The sequence below is a fragment of the Physella acuta genome, unplaced genomic scaffold (genome assembly GCF_028476545.2).
Source record: "Physella acuta isolate Inbredline_101_S28 unplaced genomic scaffold, ASM2847654v3 ptg000105l, whole genome shotgun sequence".
NCBI lineage: Eukaryota > Metazoa > Mollusca > Gastropoda > Physidae > Physella > Physella acuta.
In genome coordinates, this window is record NW_026731625.1 from 1,673,670 (window position 1) to 1,700,908 (window position 27,239).

Sequence of the window (27,239 nt, forward strand, 5' to 3'; positions counted from 1 at the left end):
AGATTCAAATGATTTGGATTATACTTTATTTGACAAAAGTTTCTCCTCCAAAGATCAAGATTCAAATGATTTGGATTATACTTTATTTGACAAAAGTTTCTCCCCCAAAGATCAAGATTCAAATGATTTGGATTTTACTTTATTTGACAAAAGTTTCTCCTCCAAAGATCAAGATTCAAATGATTTGGATTTTACTTTATTTGAAGAAGTCTGAAGCACGTACAACCTTACAAGTGTTCATCGATTTCTTGTATCTGCTATCGATCCCTTAAATCTCGTTGAAATGTTGGTCTGTTAAACGATTTTTTTCCCATGGAATAATTTGAAATTCTGACGTTTCTAGCTGATGTTCTTCCGACCTGTTCATCCCGACTACACGTCAAATACGTCAGATGTGACGACACGACGATCAAATACGTCAGATGTGACGACACGACGATCAAATACGTCAGATGTGACGACACGACGATCAAATACGTCAGATGTGACACGACGATCAAATATGTGACACAACCTTAAAGTTTAGCTTGTTAACATTAAAAAGACAGACAGTGATACTGAGACATATTTGTTGGTATCAAATACTTGCTTTCAAGCCCCTTTGTATTCATACGAAGAAAAAAATGATTCAATATGCAAGAGAAATGTTTTTAAAAGTGAGTCACATAAATGATTTATGTTCAGCCGGGCACAGCAGTTGGGGGTACACTGGCGATATCGATCACATTAAAAATATTAGAAGCTCACTCGGGCTTAAATTCGCATCGAACGACAGCTTTTATAGGTAGGTGGGCCTCAGCCATATTTGGTTCCCAGCGGTACGTGATGGTGGTTATGGCTGCACGCACATTTAGACAAGGGGGGGGGGGGGGTCTGACCCCTGTAGAACAACTCCTGCGGGCACCTATGTTAGCAGAAGTAATGTTTTTACAATCAAAACAATACGCATCATTCTCAGCGTATAGTAGCAGTGTAAATGTAGCAAATTCACACAACATTTTCTGTGTGATAATCAACGCACTAAACATGAATATTTGTTTTAAGACTAGACTAGACTGGAGAATAACAAGAACATTTGATTTAAGACTAGACAGGAGAATCGCAAGAACATTTGATTTGAAAGTTGACAGGAAAATCACATGAAGCCTCACAACTCATTTAACAACCTGTAAATGTGGTTCGGCCAAGTACTGGATACAAGAAACAGGCATGAGACTGTTTCAACGATTTCAACATTCTCACTAGAGCACTCAACATCTGACCTACACGAAACAGGCATGAGACTGTTTCAACGATTTCAACATTCTCACTAGAGCACTCAACATCTGACCTACACGAAACAGGCATGAGACTGTTTCAACCATTTCAACATTCTCACCAGATCACTCAACATCTGACCTTGAAGTCAACATTTGCCCTTGAAAAAAAAAGTGCTATTTAAAATATTTCCCCTACCAATATTTACCTAGCCAATAATTAACCAGGATTATTTTTTCCTTAACGTTTCGATTGGTTGGGTGCACTTTAAAAGAGAAGCCGTTCCACGAGAGCTGACCAGGGTGGGGGGGGGGGGGGTATAAATCTAGCCCGCTGTGAAGTTTGTATTGCCGTGAGCGGATTATCCAGGTAGACCAACGTACCTTAGGACTGGCTCAGATAGAAGATCGATAAATATTGATTGGCCGAATTAAAAAACTTACCAGCTGTTGATATATAAAACCGCTGGTGCTATATTGTGTTTAGCTTACAACATCAATTTTTTGACATTAAGGTGGTCCGCTACTGGATATCATAATACACACGTGCGCATGCGTCAAGCCGAGTCAAGCTGCTCGACTCACGGGCTCACTCACAGAGCGACAAAACAGATGAGGTCTAGAGGTGCTGGTAGAGGTCCTAGAGGTCCCACACGGCGGTGGTACAGGTCCTATAGGTCCCACACGATGGTGGTAGAGGTCCTAGAGGTCCTACGCGGTGTTGGTAGAGGTAATACGTGGTGCTTGAATCACAGGCTGGTGCTAGGGTATGCTAGTTAGACACACTGCAGCTTACACAACAGCATCACTTATACACTGGGTAAATGCTACAGCATCACTGATACACTGGATAAATGCTACAGCATACAAAAGCATACAGCATACAACATCATACAGCATGCAACAGCCTACAACAGCATACAACAGCATCACTTACCACTCCAGCAGCGAAGCCGCAGACGCTAATGACGAACATGACGTTGTAGATGGCCGACCCGACGACAGTGCTGAGTCCTACGTCATCCTGAGACATCAGATGGAACATGTCATATGGTACATGTCAGATGGTACATGTCAGATGGTACATGTCAGATGGTAGATGGTAGATGTCAGATGGTAGATGTCAGATGGTACATGTCAGACATCAGATGGTAGATGTCAGATGGTACATGTCAGACATCAGATGGTAAATGTCAGATGGTACATGTCAGACATCAGATGGTACATGTCAGATGGTACATGTTAGATGGTAGATGTCAGATGGTAGATGTCAGATGGTAGATGTCAGATGGTAGATGTCAGATGGTAGATGTCAGATGGTAGATGTCTGATGGAAGAGGGTAGATGTCATGTCAGATGGTAGATGTCATGTCAGATGGTAGATGTCATGTCATATGGTAGATGTCAGATGGTAGATGTCATGTCAGATGGTAGATGTCAGATGGTAGATGTCAGATGTCATGTCAGATGTCATGTCAGATCGTACATGTCAGATGTAATGTCAGATGGTAGATGTCAGATGTCATGTCAGGTGGTACATGTTAGATGTCATGTCAGATGGTACATGTTAGATGTCATGTCAGAGCGTACATGTCATATGGTAGATGTTAGATGATAAACGTCAGATGGTAGATGTCAGATGGTTGGGTTAGGTGGTTGGGTTAGGTGGTTGGGTCAGATGGTTGGGTTAGGTGGTTGGGTTAGGTGGTGGGTTAGGTGGTTGGGTTAGGTGGTGGGTTAGGTGGTTGGGTTAGGTGGTTGGGTTAGATGGTTGGGTTAGGGGGTTGGGTTAGGTGGTTGGGTTAGATGGTTGGGTTAGGTGGTTGGGTTAGATGGTTGGGTTAGGTGGTTGGGTTAGATGGTTGGGTTAGATGGGTTAGGTGGTTGGGTTAGATGGTTGGGTTAGATGGTTGGGTTAGGTGGTTGGGTTAGATGGTTGGGTTAGATGGTTGGGTTAGATGGTTGGGTTAGATGGGTTAGGTGGTTGGGTTAGATGGTTGGGTTAGATGGGTTAGGTGGTTGGGTTAGATGGTTGGGTTAGGTGGTTGGGTTAGATGGTTGGGTTAGGGGGTTGGGTTATGTGGTTGGGTTAGTTGGTTGGGTTAGGTGGTTGGGTTAGATGGTTGGGTTAGGTGGTTGGGTTAGATGGTTGGGTTAGGGGGTTGGGTTAGGTGGTTGGGTTAGATGGTTGGGTTAGGTGGTTGGGTTAGATGGTTGGGTTAGATGGGTTAGGTGGTTGGGTTAGATGGTTGGGTTAGATGGGTTAGGTGGTTGGGTTAGGTGGTTGGGTTAGATGGTTGGGTTAGGTGGTTGGGTTAGATGGTTGGGTTAGATGGTTGGGTTAAGTGGTTGGATTAAATGGTTGGGTTAGGTGGTTGGATTAAATGGTAAGACTGTATGCGTGTGGCCACTGTATGCGTGTGGCCACTGTATGCGTGTGGCCACTGTATGCGTGTGGCCAGGCAGAGCTTAAGGAGCTCAGACATGTTGACAAACTGGGCCGTGTGGGGGCCGTGTGGGGGCCGTGTGGGGGCCGTGTGGGGGCCGTGTGGGGGCCGTGTGGGGGCCGTGTGGGGGCCGTGTGGGGGCCGTGTGGGGGCCGTGTGGGGGCCGTGTGGGGGCCGTGTGGGGAATACCGATGTGGTCATTGTGTAGGTGTGGGGGTGGGGGAGATACGGGGTCAACAGGACACAGAGGACAGAGGTCCTGTCCGTGTCCTCAGCTGGCGGATCCAGGGATTAATCAAGATTTCATCTCCCCCAACCCTCCCCTCCCGAGATTTCACCCACGCTCCAAGTTTGTCTTAGATTGTCTCGCCAATTCTGCGACATCTGAATCATCTGATGGCAGCGTCGACGTGGGGAGGCGGTGGGTGAGGAGGTGGGTGAGACGGTGGGTGTGGGGGGGGGTGGGGGTTGTATCTGTTTCTACAGTCCCAGATAATCGTATCAAAAGAGATCCCCCATCCAATAATTCCAGACAAGCTCTTAGCTCTGTCTTTTCTGTCTCCCCCTCCCACGCCATTACCCCCCCCTCCCCCATACTCCTCCTCCATTGAGTAACGACCTCCAACTTCATTTGTCTCTAAACCTGCCTCGTCCTTTACACGTCCTTTCTTTACACGTCCTTTCCACGTGCTTTACACAAGGTCACCGCCGGTATTTTAGACACAACACACACTGACAAGGTCACGCTAAGCAGGGGTGGGGACAGACAACAGGGGAGGGGGACAGACGGCAGGGGAGGGGGACAGACGGCAGGGGAGGGGGACAGGCGGCAGGGGAGGGGGACAGGCGGCAGGGGAGGGGGACAGACGGCAGGGGAGGGGGACAGGCGGCAGGGGAGGGGGACAGACGGCAGGGGAGGGGGACAGGCGGCAGGGGAGGGGGACAGACGGCAGGGGAGGGGGACAGACGGCAGGGGAGGGGGACAGACGGCAGGGGAGGGGGAGGGGGACAGACGGCAGGGGAGGGGGACAGGCGGCAGGGGAGGGGGACAGACGGCAGGGGAGGGGGACAGACGGCAGGGGAGGGGGACAGGCGGCAGGGGAGGGGGAGGGGGACAGGCGGCAGGGGAGGGGGACAGACGGCAGGGGAGGGGGACAGACGGCAGGGGAGGGGGACAGACGGCAGGGGAGGGGGAGGGGGACAGACGGCAGGGGAGGGGGACAGGCGGCAGGGGAGGGGGACAGGCGGCAGGGGAGGGGGACAGACGGCAGGGGAGGGGGAGGGGGACAGACGGCAGGGGAGGGGGACAGGCGGCAGGGGAGGGGGACAGGCGGCAGGGGAGGGGGACAGACGGCAGGGGAGGGGGACAGGCGGCAGGGGTGGGGGAGGGGGACAGACGGCAGGGGAGGGGGAGGGGGACAGACGGCAGGGGAGGGGGAGGGGGACAGACGGCAGGGGTGGGGGACAGGCGGCAGGGGAGGGGGACAGGCGGCAGGGGAGGGGGACAGACGGCAGGGGAGGGGGACAGGCGGCAGGGGAGGGGGAGGGGGACAGACGGCAGGGGAGGGGGAGGGGGACAGACGGCAGGGGTGGGGGACAGGCGGCAGGGGAGGGGGACAGGCGGCAGGGGAGGGGGACAGACGGCAGGGGAGGGGGACAGGCGGCAGGGGAGGGGGACAGACGGCAGGGGAGGGGGACAGGAGGCAGGGGTGGGGGAGGGGGACAGACGGCAGGGGAGGGGGAGGGGGACAGACGGCAGGGGAGGGGGAGGGGGACAGACGGCAGGGGTGGGGGACAGGCGGCAGGGGAGGGGGAGGGGGACAGACGGCAGGGGAGGGGGACAGGCGGCAGGGGTGGGGGACAGGCGGCAGGGGAGGGGGACAGGCGGCAGGGGAGGGGGAGGGGGACAGGCGGCAGGGGAGGGGGACAGACGGCAGGGGAGGGGGACAGGCGGCAGGGGAGGGGGAGGGGGACAGGCGGCAGGGGAGGGGGAGGGGGACAGACGGCAGGGGAGGGGGACAGGCGGCAGGGGAGGGGGAGGGGGACAGGCGGCAGGGGAGGGGGAGGGGGACAGACGGCAGGGGAGGGGGACAGACGGCAGGGGAGGGGGACAGGCGGCAGGGGAGGGGGAGGGGGACAGACGGCAGGGGAGGGGGACAGACGGCAGGGGAGGGGGACAGACGGCAGGGGAGGGGGACAGACGGCAGGGGAGGGGGAGGGGGACAGACGGCAGGGGAGGGGGAGGGGGACAGACGGCAGGGGAGGGGGACAGACGGCAGGGGAGGGGGAGGGGGACAGACGGCAGGGGAGGGGGACAGACGGCAGGGGAGGGGGACAGACGGCAGGGGAGGGGGACAGGCGGCAGGGGAGGGGGACAGGCGGCAGGGGAGGGGGACAGGCGGCAGGGGAGGGGGACAGGCGGCAGGGGAGGGGGACAGACGGCAGGGGAGGGGGAGGGGGACAGGCGGCAGGGGAGGGGGACAGGCGGCAGGGGAGGGGGACAGACGGCAGGGGAGGGGGACAGACGGCAGGGGAGGGGGACAGGCGGCAGGGGAGGGGGACAGGCGGCAGGGGAGGGGGACAGGCGGCAGGGGAGGGGGACAGGCGGCAGGGGAGGGGGACAGGCGGCAGGGGAGGGGGACAGACGGCAGGGGAGGGGGAGGGGGACAGGCGGCAGGGGAGGGGGAGGGGGACAGACGGCAGGGGAGGGGGACAGACGGCAGGGGAGGGGGACAGACGGCAGGGGAGGGGGACAGGCGGCAGGGGAGGGGGACAGGCGGTAGGGGAGGGGGACAGGCGGCAGGGGAGGGGGACAGGCGGCAGGGGAGGGGGACAGACGGCAGGGGAGGGGGACAGACGGCAGGGGAGGGGGACAGGCGGCAGGGGAGGGGGAGGGGGACAGGCGGCAGGGGAGGGGGACAGACGGCAGGGGAGGGGGACAGGCGGCAGGGGAGGGGGAGGGGGACAGACGGCAGGGGAGGGGGACAGACGGCAGGGGAGGGGGACAGGCGGCAGGGGAGGGGGACAGGCGGCAGGGGAGGGGGAGGGGGACAGACGGCAGGGGAGGGGGACAGACGGCAGGGGAGGGGGGCAGGGGAGGGGGACAGGCGGCAGGGGAGGGGGAGGGGGACAGGCGGCAGGGGAGGGGGAGGGGGACAGGCGGCAGGGGAGGGGGACAGGCGGCAGGGGAGGGGGACAGACGGCAGGGGAGGGGGACAGGCGGCAGGGGAGGGGGACAGACGGCAGGGGAGGGGGACAGGCGGCAGGGGAGGGGGCAGAAGGGATAAATTGAGAGGGGGGGGGGGGGGTAGGTTAGTGAGTACAGAGGCTGGGGTGGTATTGTGATAATCCGTAGGGTAAAGGGATAATCCGCAATGAGATTAAAGTTATTATAATCCATAGGGTGTGGCAAGTAGGATAATCCAGTGTTAGCCCGAGCCATTCGTCACACACGCTTGAAGTTTGGCTCTGTGTGTGAGTGTGTGTGGGGTGGGTGTGGGGGGTTGACCAGGTGAACAACAGTGCCAAGTGACACATCACGTGCCAAGTGACACATCACGATGTAGGCCAACACGCGCACAATCTACTCACCAAATACAACATCGATACTTCACACTAACTCATTAGCATAACTAACTCATTAGCACAGCTATAGACTCACACTAACTCATTAGCACAGCTATAGACACACACTAACTCATTAGCACAGCTATAGACACACACTAACTCATTAGCATAGCTATAGACACACACTAACTCATTAGCATAGCTATAGACACACACTAACTCATTAGCATTGCTATAGACACACACTAACTCATTAGCACAGCTATAGACACACACTAACTCATTAGCACAGCTATAGACACACACTAACTCATTAGCACAGCTATAGACACACACTAATTCATTAGCATAGCTATAGACACACACTTACTCATTAGCATAGCTATAGACTATTTTAATTAGTATGTATACTCAACCTATGTGACACACGAGTGACAGGACCCCCCCCCCCCCCCTCCCAGCAAACGTGCGACAGGACAACCCTCCCCCTCCCAGCAAATGTGCGACAGGACCCCCCTCCCCCTCCCAGCAAACGTGCGACAGGACCCCCCTCCCCCTCCCAGCAAACGTGCGACAGCCCCCCCCCCCAGCAAACGTGCGACAGCCCCCCCCCAGCAAACGTGCGACAGCCCCCCCCCACCAGCAAACGTGCGACTGCCCCCCCCAGCAAGCGTGCGACAGCCCCCCCCCCACCAGCAAACGTGCGACAGCCCCCCCCCCCAGCAAACGTGCGACAGCCCCCCCACCAGCAAACGTGCGACAGCCCCCCCCCCAGCAAACGTGCGACAGCCCCCCCCCACCAGCAAACGTGCGACAGCCCCCCCCCCAGCAAACGTGCGACAGCCCCCCCCCACCAGCAAACGTGCGGCAGCCCCCCCCCCCCCCCCCAGCACCCGACTATGTCCACTCATCTTTGCTATAAAGACACCAGCACCTATGTCCACTCACCTTGGCTATAAAGACACCAGCACCTATGTCCACTCACCTTGGCTATAAAGACGCCGATGACCGCCGTGGCCAACTCAGGGGCGGAGCTGCCCGCGGCCATGAAGGTGGCGCCAGCTACATCCGTCTGGAGGTGGAGGACTGGAAGAAACAAAATGGACGCCATGTTCATCGTCTGCCAGAGGTTTTAGGGTTGGTGTGGTGAGGGTTGGTGTTGTGTCACATGTTTTAGGGTTGGTGTGGTGAGGGTTGGTGTGGTGAGGGTTGGTGTTGTGAGGGTTGGTGTAGTGTCACATGTTTTAGGGTTGGTGTGGTGAGGGTTGGTGTGGTGAGGGTTGGTGTAGTGTCACATGTTTTAGGGTTGGTGTGGTGAGGGTTGGTGTGGTGAGGGTTGGTGTAGTGTCACATGTTTTAGGGTTGGTGTGGTGAGGGTTGGTGTGGTGAGGGTTGGTGTGGTGAGGGTTGGTGTAGTGTCACATGTTTTAGGGTTGGTGTGGTGGCGTTGGTGTGGTGAGGGTTGGTGTGGTGGGGGTTTGTGTGGTGGGAGTTGGTGTGGTGGCGTTGGTGTGGTGGGGGTTGGTGTGGTGAGGGTTAGTGTGGTGAGGGTTGGTGTAGTGTCACATGTTTTAGGGTTGGTATGGTGGGGTTGGGGTGGTGAGGGTTGGGGTGGTGAGGGTTAGTGTGGTGAGGGTTGGTGTGGTGAGGGTTGGTGTGGTGGGGTTGGTGTGGTGGCGTTGGTGTGGTGAGGGTTGGTGTGGTGAGGGTTAGTGTGGTGAGGGTTGGTGTGGCGTCACATGTTTTAGGGTTGGTGTGGTGAGGGTTGGTGTGGTGAGGGTTGGGGTGGTGAGGGTTGGTGTGGTGAGGGTTGGGGTGGTGAGGGTTGGTGTGGTGAGGGTTGGTGTGGTGAGGGTTGGTGTAGTGTCACATGTTTTAGGGTTGGTGTGGTGAGGGTTGGTGTGGTGAGGGTTGGTGTGGTGGCGTTGGTGTGGTGAGGATTTGTGTGGTGGGGGTTGGTGTGGTGGGGTTGGTGTGGTGGCGTTGGTGTGGTGGCGTTGGTGTGGTGAGGGTTAGTGTGGTGGGTTGGTGTGGTGGGGGTTTGTGTGGTGGGAGTTGGTGTGGTGGCGTTGGTGTGGTGGGGGTTGGTGTGGTGAGGGTTGGTATGGTGGGGTTGGGGTGGTGAGGGTTGGGGTGGTGAGGGTTAGTGTGGTGAGGGTTGGTGTGGTGAGGGTTGGTGTGGTGGGGTTGGTGTGGTGGCGTTGGTGTGGTGAGGGTTGGTGTGGTGAGGGTTGGTGTGGTGAGGGTTGGGGTGGTGAGGGTTGGGGTGGTGAGGGTTGGTGTGGTGGGGTTGGTGTGGTGAGGGTTGGTGTGGTGAGGGTTGGTGTGGTAAGGTTGGTGTGGTGAGGGTTAGTGTGGTGGGGGTTGGTGTGGTGAGGGTTGGTGTGGTGAGGGTTGGTGTGGTGAGGGTTGGTGTGGTGAGGGTTGGTGTGGTGAGGGTTGGTGTGTTGGGGGTTGGTGTGGTGAGGGTTGGTGTGGTAAGGTTGGTGTGGTGAGGGTTAGTGTGGTGGGGGTTGGTGTGGTGAGGGTTGGTGTGGTGTCACATGTTTTAGGGTTGGTGTGGTGTGGTTGGTGTGGTTAGGGTTGGTGTGGTGAGGGTTGGTGTGGTGAGGGTTAGTGTGGTGGGGGTTGGTGTGGTGAGGGTTGGTGTGGTAAGGTTGGTGTGGTGAGGGTTAGTGTGGTGGGGGTTGGTGTGGTGAGGGTTGGTGTGGTAAGGTTGGTGTGGTGAGGGTTAGTGTGGTGGGGGTTGGTGTGGTGAGGGTTGGTGTGGTAAGGTTGGTGTGGTGAGAGTTAGTGTGGTGGGGGTTGGTGTGGTAAGGTTGGTGTGGTGAGGGTTAGTGTGGTGGGGGTTGGTGTGGTGAGGGTTGGTGTGGTGTCACATGTTTTAGGGTTGGTGTGGTGTGGTTGGTGTGGTTAGGGTTGGTGTGGTGAGGAATGGTGTGGTGAGGTTTGGTGTGGTGAGGGTTGGTGTGGTGGGGTTGGTGTGGTGGGGTTGGTGTGGTGGGGTTGGTGTGGTGAGGGTTGGTGTGGTGGGGTTGGTGTGGTGAGGGTTGGTGTGGTGAGGGTTGGTGTGGTGAGGGTTGGTGAGGTGAGGGTTGGTGTGGTGAGGGTTGGTGTGGTGAGGTTTGGTGTGGTGAGGGTTGGTGTGGTGGGGGTTAGTGTGGTGGGGGTTGGTGTGGTAAGGTTGGTGTGGTGAGGGTTAATGTGGTGGGGGTTGGTGTGGTGAGGGTTGGTGTGGTGTCACATGTTTTAGGGTTGGTGTGGTGAGGGTTGGTGTGGTGAGGGTTGGTGTGGTGAGGGTTGGTGTGGTGGGGTTGGTGTGGTGAGGGTTGGTGTGGTTAGGGTTGGTGTGGTGAGGGTTGGTGTGGTGAGGTTTGGTGTGGTGAGGGTTGGTGAGGTGAGGGTTGGTGTGGTGAGGGTTGGTGTGGTGAGGTTTGGTGTGGTGAGGGTTGGTGAGGTGAGGGTTGGTGTGGTGAGGGTTGGTGTGGTGAGGGTTGGTGTGGTGAGGTTTGGTGTGGTGAGGGTTGGTGTGGTGAGGTCTGGTGTGGTGAGGTTTGGTGTGGTGAGGGTTGGTGTGGTGGGGGTTAGTGTGGTGGGGGTTGGTGTGGTAAGGTTGGTGTGGTGAGGGTTAGTGTGGTGGGGGTTGGTGTGGTGAGGGTTGGTGTGGTGTCACATGTTTTAGGGTTGGTGTGGTGTGGTTGGTGTGGTTAGGGTTGGTGTGGTGAGGGTTGGTGTGGTGAGGTTTGGTGTGGTGGGGGTTGGTGTGGTGGGGGTTGGTGTGGTGAGGGTTGGTGAGGTGAGGGTTGGTGTGGTGAGGGTTGGTGTGGTGAGGGTTGGTGTGGTGAGGTTTGGTGTGGTGAGGGTTGGTGTGGTAAGGTTGGTGTGGTGAGGGTTAGTGTGGTGGGGGTTGGTGTGGTGAGGGTTGGTGTGGTGAGGGTTGGTGTGGTGAGGGTTGGTGTGGTGAGGTCTGGTGTGGTGAGGTTGGTGTGGTGTCACATGTTTTAGGGTTGGTGTGGTGGGGTTGGTGTGGTGGGGTTGGTGTGGTGGGGTTGGTGTGGTGAGGGTTCAAATTTCAAATTTATTCAAATTTATTCAAACAACGGTTACAATTGTAGGCACAAAGGCCTTTTTTCACATTGGCCGTTTAAACAAATAAAACAATTCAATAACACATAGCAGTAACACATAGCACTAAAAATGTGGAATAAAGAAACAATGGTACATAGCTATCATACATAATGAGATAAAAAAGAGAATATAATAGATGAATGAGAAATGTTACAATGAGTCAGTTAGGTCATTAAATAATTTTAGTTTTAGTTTAGATTTGAATATATTTTCAGATCTAGATAGCTTTATTTTATTAGGAAGATTGTTCCACAAATTAGAACCAGAGTAGGCGAAGCTATGCTTTTGGAAAAAGGTTGAATAAGGGAATGGTAAATTAAGACGACGATTTAATTTTATGTTAAAAGAAAATAGATCTGATAAGTAAGAGGGGGCTGTTTCGTGGAATATTTTATATAAGAAAATTGATTTAGTATATATTATCTTTTTATTTAATGGAAGTATTTTAGTTGTAAGAAAAGAATCCAGACTACTAGACAAGCCAGTAACCAGTTTTATAGCCCTTTTTTGTAAAGAAGGACGCTGCTTAGTTATAAAGCTGCTGCTCCACACTACAGAAGCATAATCCAACCTGGATTGAATAAAAGCCTCATAAAAAACCAGCCTGCTCCTATAGTTGAGAAAGTTTTTTATCCTTGCTAATTGAAAGGTTGTCTTTAATAAGGACATTCTTAGAAAATGAATATGGTCAGACCAAGTGAGGTTGTGATCTATAAACAATCCTAGGAATTTGTAACTGTCTACCTGTTCAATGTTTGAATTGTCTATAGTAATGTTTAATGCGGTGGATGGAAGACGAAGGCGTTTCTGATGAGTTGTAATAAACATTGACTTGGTTTTATCGGGGTGAAGTTTCATTTTGTTAAATTTTGTCCAAGTAGCAAGCTGATTGGCACATGTTTGAAGTTTGTAACTGAGTGACTCAGCACTGTCTGCAAAGACATGCAAAGAAGTATCATCAGCGAACATCTCGCACTGACCAGCGTCAACATGTAATGGAAGATCATTAATGTATAAAGAAAAAAAGAAAAAAAGTAAAGGACCTAAGATTGAGCCCTGTGGAACCCCTATATTAACATATTTCTGTGAAGAGATGGTATTAAGGTGAAACACGCGTTGAGATCGGTTAGATAAAAAGGAGTGAAGTAACTTAACTGTAAAGTCGTGGAATTTGTATGGAATTAGTTTTTTAATAAGTATGGTGTGATCAATAGAATCAAAGGCTTTTCTGAAATCGACAAACAGCGAGCCACAGAGTAGGTTTTTGTTAATATTTTTAAGCCAGTTTTCATTCATCTTAATCAGAGCAGTGTGACAAGAATGAAACTTTCTAAACCCAGACTGATTACTATGGAAAAGCTTGAGCTTTTCTAGGTAATTTGAAATGCATTTGTTTATATGTATTTCTAGTGGCTTGGAGAGGGAAGAAAGTATAGAAATTGGCCTGTAGTTATTAGCATCATGGATGCTACCTTTTTTGTGTAGTGGTATAACCTTAGCATGCTTAAAATGTGTCGGGTAATAATGCTTGGCAATACAGAGGTTATAGACATAGGTTAAAACTTCGGAAATTATTGGAGCTGAAATCTTCAATACATTATTAGAAATATCATCAAACGAAGTTGTTGAAGACGGTTTAAGAGATCTTAGGCTAACATATACTTCATGAACAGTGAGAAGCGGAATTATCAGCTCTGTCCTACCACGGTGAGCAGAATTACAAAAGTGTTTAAGCTCCTCACTGATAGTGTAATCAGCATCTGTGTTGAGCGCTACAGATGATATAAAATGATTGTTAAAGTCATCAGCAGATATCTGGCAATGTCCAGCTGTATTACATGTGCGTTTTTTTTCTAATTATTTGATTTATAGCAGTCCAGATAGATTTGGAATTAGGTTTGCCTGACAGCAGCTTATTAAAATACGCACGAGCAGTTTGACATAATTTCGCTGCCTACAAAAGTCCTCAGAAGTTCCATAACGTTTAAGCCAGTCTCTTTTATTAATTGCAGATTCGATATTGTTGTTAAACCAAGAAGGTTTGTATGTAGTCTTAACCCTTTTAGAGATTTTAGGAATATGTTTGTCATATATAGTATAGAAAATACGCAGCCATTCAGAAATGGCAAGATCGGGACAATTATAATTGTATACATTGCAGAAGGGGGCAGCCAATGAATCCGAAAGAAAAAGATTTTCATTAAATTTTCTAAAAGAGCGATAACTTATAGTTATGTGTTGCCGCGAAGGTACACATAATATTTTTGTCGAAAAAGTACAACAAACAGGGAAGTGGTCACTAACACCACAAGAGGGGACACAGACCTCTATTAGGTTGCAGTCAGGTGATGCGTATATGTGGTCAATTATTGTACTTGATTTATCATTTACCCTGGTAGCCGTGTGCACAAATTGTTTTAGATTCAGAGAATCAATAATATCTTGCCAATATCCTTGAGGTTTTAATAAATTTATATTAAAATCTCCCAATATGATATATTCATTGTTAGTAGATAAAACGGTTGGTGTGGTGGGGGTTGGTGTGGTGGGGGTTGGTGTGTTGTCACATGTTTTAGGGTTGGTGTGGTGAGGGTTGGTGTGGTGGGGTTGGTGTGGTGTCACAAGTTTTAGGGTTGGTGTGGTGGGGTTGGTGTGGTGGGTTTGGTGTGGTGAGGGTTGGTGTGGTGGGGGTTGGTGTGTTGTCACATGTTTTAGGGTTGGTGTGGTGAGGGTTGGTGTGGTGAGGGTTGGTGTGGTGGGGGTTGGTGTGGTGGGGGTTGGTGTGGTGGGGGTTGGTGTGGTGTCAGATGTTTTAGGGTTGGAAAAGAACATCATGGGGGAAAAAGTCGCAGGTAAAAAATCACACATTGTCATGTGCATTTGCATGGAGTAATTGTTACATATTCAGAAAATACAAATCAGCGTACGATTGATTAAATGTACTGTCAACAATTTAGATATATGTGCGTAGATTGTATTCGTATGGTAATATTTATAACACAAAAATATTTTAGTACGAAGTATCTAAGTGTTACACATACAACGTTTAGCAGAGTTCGGTAAAATTTAATTCGAATGTTCCAAACTATAGTTGTCTTCGTTTTTTGTTTACTGAGTCAGCATGAAATAGGAAGAAGACGTAGATAAAGAGATTTGCTGTCCTTAACTCATCGCAACAATAGTTGAAGCCACATTTTTTTGCTGCCTACGTTTATGGCCTTCATTACATCATACAGCATAGGATCAAGACAAATAGCCGATACGGTAAAAAGGCTGTCATTGACACAATTGTCATCAAGAGACAATATGGACGGACCGACCGAGGGAATGCCTAAGGCACTAACACAGTGAGATGCTAACATTTCTTTTAGAATTACTTTTTAGCCGGGTATTCAAAAAAAAAAATGTAACAAATGTTGAGGCTGCTGTGTGAATTATCTTACACTTACAAGAAGATGTGTTGAATAAATATTATAATATTATAAACCATACTGCTTTGAAAGTCTATAGACAAGTTACAAAAAAAAAAGTTATATTTCCCCAGCATGCGATAGTTGCTGTGTTGGCCAGATCAAACTGCCGCCACTTGAACCAACTAGTTAAGACAATGGCAAGCCTAATGTTAGGAGCTGTTGGCTGGGTCAGGCTGCTGGTGGGCGGTTTAAATCTATTTTTATCGCATCCATCGCAGATACATGAACAACACGACAACAACAGGCGAGAAAACATGGTGGTGTGTGTGAGTGTGTGTGTGGAGTAGCAGCATGTAGGTACGAGTGTGTATATATGTGTATGTGTGTATGTGGTATATATGTATGTCTTTACGAATGCGTATGTGGGTGGGTGTCGATGTAAGTGTAGATGTATATATGTATGTATGTATATGTTACATGCGTCCCCGAGGAAACTCTCTCGACCCACACCAGCCACCTACACCAGCCACCCACCCACACCAGCCACCCACCCAAACCAGCCACCCACCCACACCAGCCACCCACATCAGCCCCCCACCCACACCACCCACCCACACCACCCACCCACACCAGCCACCCACCCACACCACCCACCCACCCACCCACACCACCCACCCACACCATTGACCCACACCCACGCCAGCCTCCCACACCAGCGCCCCACCCACACCACCCACCCACCCACACCAGCCACCCACACCATTGACCCACACCCACACCAGCCACCCACACCAGCCCCCACCCACACCAGCCACCCACACCCACACCAGCCACCCACACCAGCCACCCACACCAGCCCTCCACCCACACCACCCACCCACCCACACCAGCCACCCACACCAGCCACCCACACCATCGACCCACACCATCGACCCACACCCACACCACACCCCCCACCCACACCAGCCACCCACACCACCCACCCACACCAGCCACCCACACCAGCCACCCACACCAGCCACCCACACCATCGACCCACACCACCCACCCACACCAGCCACCCACCCACCCACACCAGCCACCCACACCAGCCACCCACCCACCCACACCAGCCACCCACACCAGCCACCCACACCAGCCACCCAACCACCCACACCAGCCACCCACCCACACCAGCCACCCACACCACCCACCCACACCAGCCACCCACCCACCCACACCAGCCACCCACCCACCCACCCACACCACCCACCCACACCAGCCACCCACCCACCCACCCACACCACCCACCCACACCAGCCACCCACCCACACCAGCCACCCACACCACCCACCCACACCAGCCACCCACCCACACCAACCACCTACACCAGCCACCCACCCACACCAGCCACCCACACCACCCACCCACACCAGCCACCCACCCACACCAACTACCCACGCCAACCACCCACCCACCCACACCAACTACCCACGCCAGCGCCCCACCCCCTGTCGACACACCCCCTCGACACACCGAGCTTGTTTGATTTGATTGAAAGACTTCCAGCTTGCGAGACAATTGAATTTTATTTCACGTTTCAACCCATTTTTTAAAACTATGCCTTATCGCCGATAGAAAGGGAAAAAAATGTTTTAAAAAGTTCTAGAGAGCGCGGGGAGGGTGGGGGGAATCCCTGAAAGCTGAGTGCTAGTGGTGGGGGTGGGGGGGGACGGTGGGGGAGGATACAAATGTTGGAGGACGATTGTCTGGACGACGATCGATCGATCGATCGATTGTTTTTTTTTTCGGTGACAACTTTGGGAAAAACATCTTTTAAAATCAGCAGATTGTTTCTAGCGACTGGCTTTTACATAGGTTTCAAACGGCTGACACAGTGTTTGTTTCAGACTTTATTTTTCTCCGTGAGGGGGGGGGGACTTAAAATTTTCGGTGTGTGTGTGCGGATTAAATTTTCCGGGGGGGGGGGGGGGGGGGGTTACTGGTAAGGTTCGAAGAGATGCCTGAAAGAAACTCTGGTCGGACTGTTGGCTATTTGTCAACTCGATATGCGTCGCTGTCTTTCAAACTAACTCGATATGCGACGCTGTCTTTCAAACGGTTGGCTGTTACTTAAATATTTCGTTTAAATATAGGCGGATGTCTAAAAGGTGGGGGGCCATCTAATTAACATAATGGCAGAGTACAATTTTACACACGCTACATATACCTGTAACAATAGCCCGCATTTTAAAGGCTTTAATTAACAAATATAGGACCCTAAATTCATCATTGTTCCTAAACACATCAAACATTGGCCAAAAACACATTAAACACTAGTCCCTTAACACATCAAACATTGGCCAAAAACACATTAAACACTAGTCCCTTAACACATCAAATATTGGTCCCTATGGACCAATACTATTTTGATTAATCAAATTTTAATTAGCCAAAGGCAACAATGTAGTTAATTGCTCTATAATAATCATCAGTGATTAGTGGGCGTTTAAGATGGAGACATTGAAGATGTCTAGCAACATTGGGGGGGGGGGGGGGGGGGGGAAGGTTGATAATGGACGGAGGGGGGTAGGCTGATAATGGACGGGGGGGGGGGGGGCAGGGTAGGCTGATAATGGACGACGCAAATCAATGAACGTTGTCGTCTGATGCTGAATGAATCCTGTCGTCTGATTTAATCCTTTGGATACACACCAGCAGAGGTGGGCAGACAAATGCCACCGTCTGTCATCAGCTCTAGCAGACGTTCTAATGACACACGTCATCGTAGTTCGAATCTGTGTTTTTTTTTAATCTACGCAGCTAGTAAAACAGGCAGCTAGTAAAACAGGCAGCTAGTGAAAGACAAAAAAAGATGAAATATTTTTGTGATCGCTGAAACATCAAAAAGTCGATTTAAAAAGCCAAGAAAAGTTAAATGGCATGTGCAGGAATAATGGGATTTGCAGAAGCTGGGATAGTCAGGTGTCGCCGAGATAGTCAGGTGTCGCTAGGATAGTCAGGTGTCGCTAGAATAGTCAGGTGTCTCTAGGATAGTCAGGTGTCTCTAGGATAGTCAGGTGTCTTTAGGATAGTCAGCTGTCCCTAGGATAGGTAGGTGTCTCTAGTATAGTCAGGTGTCACTAGGATAGTCGCGCCATAGTCAGGTGTCGCTAAGATAGGTGTCTCTAGGATAGTCAGGTGTCGCTAGGATAGTCAGGTGTCGCTAGGATAATCAGGTGTTGCTAGGTTAATCAGGTGTTGCTAGGATAGTCAGGTGTTGCTAGGATAGTTATGTGTCGCTAGGATAGTCAGGTGTCGCCGAGATAGTCAGGTGTCGCTAGGATAGTCAGGTGTAGCTAGGATAGTCTGGTGTCGCTAGGATAGTTAGGTGTCGCCGAGATAGTCAGGTGTCGCTAGGATAGTCAGGTGTCGCTAGGATAGTCAGGTGTCGCTAGGATAGTCAGGTGTAGCTAGGATAGTCAGGTGTCGCTAGGATAGTCAGGTGTCGCCGAGATAGTCAGGTATCGCTAGGATAGTCAGGTGTAGCTAGGATAGTCAGGTGTAGCTAGGATAGTCAGGTGTCGCCGAGATAGTCAGGTGTCGCTAGGATAGTTAGGTGTCGCTAGGATAGTCAGGTGTCGCTAGGATAGTTAGGTGTCGCTAGGATAGTCAGGTGTCGCTAGGATAGTCAGGTGTCGCTAGGATAGTCAGGTGTCGCTAGGATAGTTAGGTGTTGCTAGGATAGTTAGATGTCTCTAGGATAGTCAGGTGTCGCTAGGATAGTCGCGCCATAGTCAGGTGTCTCTAGGATAGTCAGACGTGGCTAGTTGTCAGACGCAATGGTTAAGATGTCCGTGTGTCGGACACAGATAAAACGTCCGTGTGTCGGACACATGTGTCAAACACACATCCCTACCTAGCGAGGAGAACACACCCAGGTGTCAGCAATCAATGCGAGTCGGGCGATTGGCTTATAATTCCTCACGCGCCGATATTGACCAAATTTATTCTTCCGTCAACATCTGCCCTTACAACAGACGGGGAAATCAAAATATCGGATCAACTAGTTTTATTGCACATACGAAACTATTATAGTTGCTGTCCTGAGTAAAAAATGGGATATGGGATGATAAGCCCATGTGTTTATTGACCAACAAGACTGTTAAAGGTTATTTATGCTGGGCCATATTTGATGGCCCACATAAGCTGAGCATTTGATGGCCCACATGTGCTGAGCATTTGATGGCCCTTTATATATACTAAACTACCAGGATTTGCGGTGGAAAACGGCCTGTTTGGTGTATCGAACCATTCCCTAACAGACCCGCCAGTCTACTCATCATGGTCATTCCTGCACCCACAATTCTGTATTTTACTTGTGGGCGATTCTTCCAAGTTAGGTCCAAGACATGGGGGGGGGGGGGGGGGAGATTCTAATCTAATGCCTGGTGATGTTGTTTGTTGATGTTGTTTGGTGATGTTGTTTGGTGATGTTGTTTGGTGTGGTGATGTTGTTTGGTCACGTTGTTTGGTGATGTTTGGTGATGTTGTTTGGTGATGTTGTTTGGTGATGTTGTTTGGTGATGTTGGTTGGTGATGTTTGGTGAAGTTGTTTGGTGATGTTGTTTGGTGATGTTGTCTGGTGATGTTGTCTGGTGATGTTGTTTGGTGATGTTGTTTGGTGATGTTATTTGGTGATGTTGTTTGGTGATGTTGTTTGGTGATGTTGTTTGGTGATGTTGTTTGGTGATGATTAGTGATGTTGTCCGGTGATGTTGTTTGGTGATGTTGTTTGGTGATGTTGTTTGGTGATGTTGTCTGGTGAAGTTGTTTGGTGATGTTGTTTGGTGATGTTGTCTGGTGATGTTGTCTGGTGATGTTGTTTGGTGATGTTGTCTGGTGATGTTGTTTGGTGATGTTGTTTGGTGATGTTGTTTGGTGATGTTGTTTGGTGATGTTGTTTGGTGATGTTTAGTGATGTTGTCCGGTGATGTTGTTTGGTGATGTTGTTTGGTGATGTTGTTTGGTGATGTTGTTTGGTGATGTTGTTTGGTGATGTTGTTTGGTGATGTTGTTTGGTGATGTTTGGTGATGTTGTTTGGTGATGTTGTCTGGTGATGTTGTCTGGTGATGTTGTTTGGTGACATTGTTTGGTGATGTTGTTTGGTGATGTTGTTTGGTGATGTTGTCTGGTGATGTTGTCTGGTGATGTTGTTGGGTGATGTTGTTGGGTGATGTTGTTTGGTGATGTTGTTTGGTGATGTTGTTTGGTGATGTTGTTTGGTGATGTTGTTTGGTGAAGTTGTTTGGTGAAGTTGTTTGGTGATGTTGTATGGTGATGTTGTTTGGTGATGTTGTTTGGTGATGTTGTTTGGTGATGTTGTTTGGTGATGTTGTTTGTTGATGTTGTTTGGTGATGTTGTTTGGTGAAGTTGTTTGGTGATGTTGTTTGGTGATGTTGTATGGTGATGTTGTTTGGTGATGTTGTTTGGTGATGTTGTTGGGTGATGTTGTTGGGTGATGTTGTTTGGTGATGTTGTTTGGTGATGTTGTTTGGTGATGTTGTTTGGTGATGTTGTTTGGTGATGTTGTATGGTGAAGTTGTTTGGTGAAGTTGTTTGGTGATGTTGTATGGTGATGTTGTTTGGTGATGTTGTTTGGTGATGTTGTTTGGTGATGTTGTTTGTTGATGTTTGGTGATGTTGTTTGGTGAAGTTGTTTGGTGATGTTGTTTGGTGAAGTTGTTTGGTGAAGTTGTTTGGTGATGTTGTCTGGTGATGTTGTCTGGTGATGTTGTTTGGTGATGTTGTTTGGTGATGTTGTTTGGTGATGTTGTTTGGTGATGTTTGGTGAAGTTGTTTGGTGATGTTGTTTGGTGATGTTGTTTGGTGATGTTGTTTGGTGATGTTGTCTGGTGATGTTGTTTGGTGATGTTGTTTGGTGATGTTGTTTGGTGATGTTGTTTGGTGATGTTGTTTGGTGATCTTGTTTGGTGATGTTGTTTGGTGATGTTTGGTGAAGTTGTTTGGTGATGTTGTTTGGTGATGTTGTCTGGTGATGTTGTCTGGTGATGTTGTCTGGTGATGTTGTCTGGTGATGTTGTTTGGTGATGTTGTTTGGTGATGTTGTTTGGTGATGTTGTTTGGTGATGTTGTTTGGTGATGTTGTTTGGTGATGTTGTTTGGTGATGATTAGTGATGTTGTCCGGTGATGTTGTTTGGTGATGTTGTTTGGTGATGTTGTTTGGTGATGTTGTTTGGTGATGTTGTTTGGTGATGTTGTTTGGTGATGTTTGGTGATGTTGTTTGGTGATGTTGTCTGGTGATGTTGTCTGGTGATGTTGTTTGGTGACATTGTTTGGTGATGTTGTTTGGTGATGTTGTTTGGTGATGTTGTCTGGTGATGTTGTCTGGTGATGTTGTTGGGTGATGTTGTTGGGTGATGTTGTTTGGTGATGTTGTTTGGTGATGTTGTTTGGTGATGTTGTTTGGTGATGTTGTTTGGTGAAGTTGTTTGGTGAAGTTGTTTGGTGATGTTGTATGGTGATGTTGTTTGGTGATGTTGTTTGGTGATGTTGTTTGGTGATGTTGTTTGGTGATGTTGTTTGTTGATGTTGTTTGGTGATGTTGTTTGGTGATGTTGTTTGGTGAAGTTGTTTGGTGATGTTGTTTGGTGATGTTGTATGGTGATGTTGTTTGGTGATGTTGTTTGGTGATGTTGTTGGGTGATGTTGTTGGGTGATGTTGTTTGGTGATGTTGTTTGGTGATGTTGTTTGGTGATGTTGTTTGGTGATGTTGTTTGGTGATGTTGTATGGTGAAGTTGTTTGGTGAAGTTGTTTGGTGATGTTGTATGGTGATGTTGTTTGGTGATGTTGTTTGGTGATGTTGTTTGGTGATGTTGTTTGTTGATGTTTGGTGATGTTGTTTGGTGAAGTTGTTTGGTGATGTTGTTTGGTGAAGTTGTTTGGTGAAGTTGTTTGGTGATGTTGTCTGGTGATGTTGTCTGGTGATGTTGTTTGGTGATGTTGTTTGGTGATGTTGTTTGGTGATGTTGTTTGGTGATGTTTGGTGAAGTTGTTTGGTGATGTTGTTTGGTGATGTTGTTTGGTGATGTTGTTTGGTGATGTTGTCTGGTGATGTTGTTTGGTGATGTTGTTTGGTGATGTTGTTTGGTGATGTTGTTTGGTGATGTTGTTTGGTGATCTTGTTTGGTGATGTTGTTTGGTGATGTTTGGTGAAGTTGTTTGGTGATGTTGTTTGGTGATGTTGTCTGGTGATGTTGTCTGGTGATGTTGTCTGGTGATGTTGTCTGGTGATGTTGTTTGGTGATGTTGTTTGGTGATGTTGTTTGGTGATGTTGTTTGGTGATGTTGTTTGGTGATGTTGTTTGGTGATGTTGTTTGGTGATGATTAGTGATGTTGTCCGGTGATGTTGTTTGGTGATGTTGTTTGGTGATGTTGTTTGGTGATGTTGTCTGGTGAAGTTGTTTGGTGATGTTGTTTGGTGATGTTGTCTGGTGATGTTGTCTGGTGATGTTGTTTGGTGATGTTGTCTGGTGATGTTGTTTGGTGATGTTGTTTGGTGATGTTGTTTGGTGATGTTGTTTGGTGATGTTGTTTGGTGATGTTTAGTGATGTTGTCCGGTGATGTTGTTTGCTGATGTTGTTTGGTGATGTTGTTTGGTGATGTTTGGTGATGTTGTTTGGTGATGTTGTTTGGTGATGTTGTTTGGTGATGTTGTTTGGTGATGTTGTTAGGTGATGTTTGGTAATGTTGTTTGGTGATGTTGTTTGGTGATGTTGTTTGGTGATGTTGTTTGGTGATATTGTTTGGTGATGTTGTTTGGTGATGTTGTTTGGTGATGTTTGGTGATGTTGTTTGATGATGTTGTTTGGTGATGTTGTCTGGTGATGTTGTCTGGTGATGTTGTTTGGTGACGTTGTTTGGTGATGTTGTTTGGTGATGTTTGGTGATGTTGTTTGGTGATGTTGTCTGGTGATGTTGTCTGGTGATGTTTGGTGATGTTGTTTGGTGATGTTGTTTGGTGATGTTGTTTGTAGATGTTGTTTGGTGAAGTTGTTTGGTGAAGTTGTTTGGTGATGTTGTATGGTGATGTTGTCTGGTGATGTTGTTTGGTGATGTTGTTTGGTGATGTTGTTTGTTGATGTTTGGTGATGTTGTTTGGTGATGTTGTCTGGTGATGTTGTTTGGTGATGTTGTCTGGTGATGTTTGGTGATGTTGTCTGGTGATGTTGTCTGGTGATGTTGTTTGGTGACATTGTTTGGTGATGTTGTTTGGTGATGTTGTTTGGTGATGTTGTCTGGTGATGTTGTCTGGTGATGTTGTTGGGTGATGTTGTTGGGTGATGTTGTTTGGTGATGTTGTTTGGTGATGTTGTTTGGTGATGTTGTTTGGTGATGTTGTTTGGTGAAGTTGTTTGGTGAAGTTGTTTGGTGATGTTGTATGGTGATGTTGTTTGGTGATGTTGTTTGGTGATGTTGTTTGGTGATGTTGTTTGGTGATGTTGTTTGTTGATGTTGTTTGGTGATGTTGTTTGGTGAAGTTGTTTGGTGAAGTTGTTTGGTGATGTTGTATGGTGATGTTGTTTGGTGATGTTGTTGGGTGATGTTGTTGGGTGATGTTGTTTGGTGATGTTGTTTGGTGATGTTGTTTGGTGATGTTGTTTGGTGATGTTGTATGGTGAAGTTGTTTGGTGAAGTTGTTTGGTGATGTTGTATGGTGATGTTGTTTGGTGATGTTGTTTGGTGATGTTGTTTGGTGATGTTGTTTGGTGATGTTGTTTGTTGATGTTTGGTGATGTTGTTTGGTGAAGTTGTTTGGTGATGTTGTTTGGTGAAGTTGTTTGGTGAAGTTGTTTGGTGATGTTGTCTGGTGATGTTGTCTGGTGATGTTGTTTGGTGATGTTGTTTGGTGATGTTGTTTGGTGATGTTTGGTGAAGTTGTTTGGTGATGTTGTTTGGTGATGTTGTTTGGTGATGTTGTTTGGTGATGTTGTCTGGTGATGTTGTTTGGTGATGTTGTTTGGTGATGTTGTTTGGTGATGTTGTTTGGTGATGTTGTTTGGTGATCTTGTTTGGTGATGTTGTTTGGTGATGTTTGGTGATGTTGTTTGGTGATGTTGTCTGGTGATGTTGTCTGGTGATGTTGTCTGGTGATGTTGTCTGGTGATGTTGTTTGGTGATGTTGTTTGGTGATGTTGTTTGGTGATGTTGTTTGGTGATGTTGTTTGGTGATGTTGTTTTGTGATGATTAGTGATGTTGTCCGGTGATGTTGTTTGGTGATGTTGTTTGGTGATGTTGTTTGGTGATGTTGTCTGGTGAAGTTGTTTGGTGATGTTGTTTGGTGATGTTGTCTGGTGATGTTGTCTGGTGATGTTGTTTGGTGATGTTGTCTGGTGATGTTGTTTGGTGATGTTGTTTGGTGATGTTGTTTGGTGATGTTGTTTGGTGATGTTGTTTGGTGATGTTTAGTGATGTTGTCCGGTGATGTTGTTTGCTGATGTTGTTTGGTGATGTTGTTTGGTGATGTTTGGTGATGTTGTTTGGTGATGTTGTTTGGTGATGTTGTTTGGTGATGTTGTTTGGTGATGTTGTTAGGTGATGTTTGGTAATGTTGTTTGGTGATGTTGTTTAGTGATGTTGTTTGGTGATGTTGTTTGGTGATGTTGTTTGGTGATATTGTTTGGTGATGTTGTTTGGTGATGTTGTTTGGTGATGTTTGGTGATGTTGTTTGATGATGTTGTTTGGTGATGTTGTCTGGTGATGTTGTCTGGTGATGTTGTTTGGTGACGTTGTTTGGTGATGTTGTTTGGTGATGTTTGGTGATGTTGTTTGGTGATGTTGTCTGGTGATGTTGTCTGGTGATGTTGTCTGGTGATGTTTGGTGATGTTGTTTGGTGATGTTGTTTGGTGATGTTGTTTGTAGATGTTGTTTGGTGAAGTTGTTTGGTGAAGTTGTTTGGTGATGTTGTATGGTGATGTTGTCTGGTGATGTTGTTTGGTGATGTTGTTTGGTGATGTTGTTTGTTGATGTTTGGTGATGTTGTTTGGTGAAGTTGTTTGGTGATGTTGTTTGGTGATGTTGTCTGGTGATGTTTGGTGATGTTGTTTGGTGAAGTTGTTTGGTGAAGTTGTTTGGTGATGTTGTCTGGTGATGTTGTTTGGTGATGTTGTTTGGTGATGTTTGGTGAAGTTGTTTGGTGATGTTGTTTGGTGATGTTGTTTGGTGATGTTGTTTGGTGATGTTGTCTGGTGATGTTGTCTGGTGATGTTGTTTGGTGATGTTGTTTGGTGATGTTGTTTGGTGATGTTTGGTGAAGTTGTTTGGTGATGTTGTTTGGTGATGTTGTTTGGTGATGTTGTCTGGTGATGTTGTCTGGTGATGTTGTTTGGTGATGTTGTCTGGTGATGTTGTTTGGTGATGTTGTTTGGTGATGTTGTTTGGTGATGTTGTTTGGTGATGTTGTTTGGTGATGTTGTCTGGTGATGTTGTCTGGTGATGTTGTCTGGTGATGTTGTTTGGTGATGTTGTTTGGTGATGTTGTTTGGTGATGTTGTTTGGTGATGTTGTTGGGTGATGTTGTTTGGTGATGTTGTTTGGTGATGTTTAGTGATGTTGTACGGTGATGTTGTTTGGTGATGTTGTTTGGTGAAGTTGTTTGGTGATGTTGTATGGTGATGTTGTTTTGTGATGTTTAGTGATGTTGTCCGGTGATGTTGTTTGGTGATGTTGTTTGGTGATGTTGTTTGTTGGTTGTGCAAGGTGTGTCCAATGGATCGCCTGTTGCGCTTTTCTATTTCTTTTCCCTCAGTTCAGCCTTGGTCGTGTTCTCAGGTCATCTGATGTTCTCAGGTCATCTGATGTTCTCAGGTCATCTGATGTTCTCATCTGATGTTCTCAGGTCATCTGATGTTTTCAGGTCATCTGATGTTCTCAGGTCATCTGATGTTCTCATCTGATGTTCTCATCTGATGTTCTCAGGTCATCTGATGTTCTCAGGTCATCTGATGTTCTCAGGTCATCTGATGTTCTCAGGTCATCTGATGTTTTCAGGTCATCTGATGTTCTCAGGTCATCTGATGTTCTCATCTGATGTTCTCATCTGATGTTCTCAGGTCATCTGATGTTCTCAGGTCATCTGATGTTCTCAGGTCATCTGATGTTCTCAGGTCATCTGATGTTCTCAGGTCATCTGATGTTCTCAGGTCATCTGATGTTCTCAGGTCATCTGATGTTCTCAGGTCATCTGATGTTCTCAGGTCATCTGATGTTTTCAGGTCATCTGATGTTCTCAGGTCATCTGATGTTCTCATCTGATGTTCTCATCTGATGTTCTCAGGTCATCTGATGTTCTCAGGTCATCTGATGTTCTCAGGTCATCTGATGTTCTCAGGTCATCTGATGTTCTCAGGTCATCTGATGTTCTCAGGTCATCTGATGTTCTCAGGTCATCTGATGTTCTCAGGTCATCTGATGTTCTCAGGTCATCTGATGTTTTCAGGTCATCTGATGTTCTCAGGTCATCTGATGTTCTCATCTGATGTTCTCATCTGATGTTCTCAGGTCATCTGATGTTCTCAGGTCATCTGATGTTCATTAGGTTTGTGGTAGTCTCAAGACTAGACACACCAACACCAGGATTTGGTTTTCATAGTAAAGGTTGTGATAGTTAGACATTTTATCCAGTGTTAATTGTAGAAAGAAGTGTTTGTGATTTCCATGAAATTGTAAGTTGGGTTTTAAATTATTGTAGTTTTTGCATTGTATTTTATTTAGACTTGTTTGCTTTTTAGAAGGTTTAGATTGATTAAACCTTCTACTCGTTTCAGAAGGTCTTTGTATTTATATTTAACCCTAGACAATAGATTTCGAGTCTACGAAGAGTTTTTGTTTCTAATAATCTTTTATAGTTTCATATAATTCATCAGTCTAGAACCATCCCAAAAGAATCCGGGTGTTGCGTAATATCTATCAGTGGTAGAGTTACGTAACATAGGGGTGTAGAATATAAAAAAAAATAGCATCCGACAATAAAGAAAAAACGTCAGGTAAAAATGTCTTTAGCATGGCCTTGACCTTTCCAGCTATGTTCACAATTATATTTTTAAAAAAAATTGAGCTAATCGGAAGTAAAAATGTACACTCATTAGCATTTGACAAAAATTCAGATTTAATTTAACATTGGTGACATATGGTGGTTTCACAACTGTTTAAAAGAAATGCGAATATCTTTGGTGTATGTAAAATGTGGGGGAGGGGTGTTGGTTTCATGTGGTTAGTATCGAGCGCGAGGGGTGTAGTGTGAGGTGGAGTGTGGGGTGGTGTGTGTGGGGGTATAATGTGGGTGGAGTGTAGGGGGTGGGGTGGTGTTTAGTGGGCTGTAGTGTGTGTTGTAGTGTGGGGTGTAGTTTGGGGTTTAAT

The 27,239-nt window shown here is 48.2% G+C and overlaps 1 protein-coding gene across 2 annotated transcripts in view; it reads right to left on the bottom strand.

The window, feature by feature from the left end:
- LOC131932056 (putative sodium/potassium/calcium exchanger CG1090) overlaps positions 1 to 27,239 on the bottom strand; it is a 66,839-nt gene that overhangs the window by 19,316 nt on the left and 20,284 nt on the right. For both annotated transcript variants that reach the window (XM_059288933.1, XM_059288927.1), the window contains exons 3-4: positions 8,256 to 8,356; positions 2,194 to 2,280 (exon numbers count right to left, since the gene is read on the bottom strand). In XM_059288933.1, the coding sequence (XP_059144916.1) occupies positions 2,194 to 2,280; positions 8,256 to 8,356 (188 nt within the window). The remainder of the gene's footprint in view (positions 1 to 2,193; positions 2,281 to 8,255; positions 8,357 to 27,239) is intronic.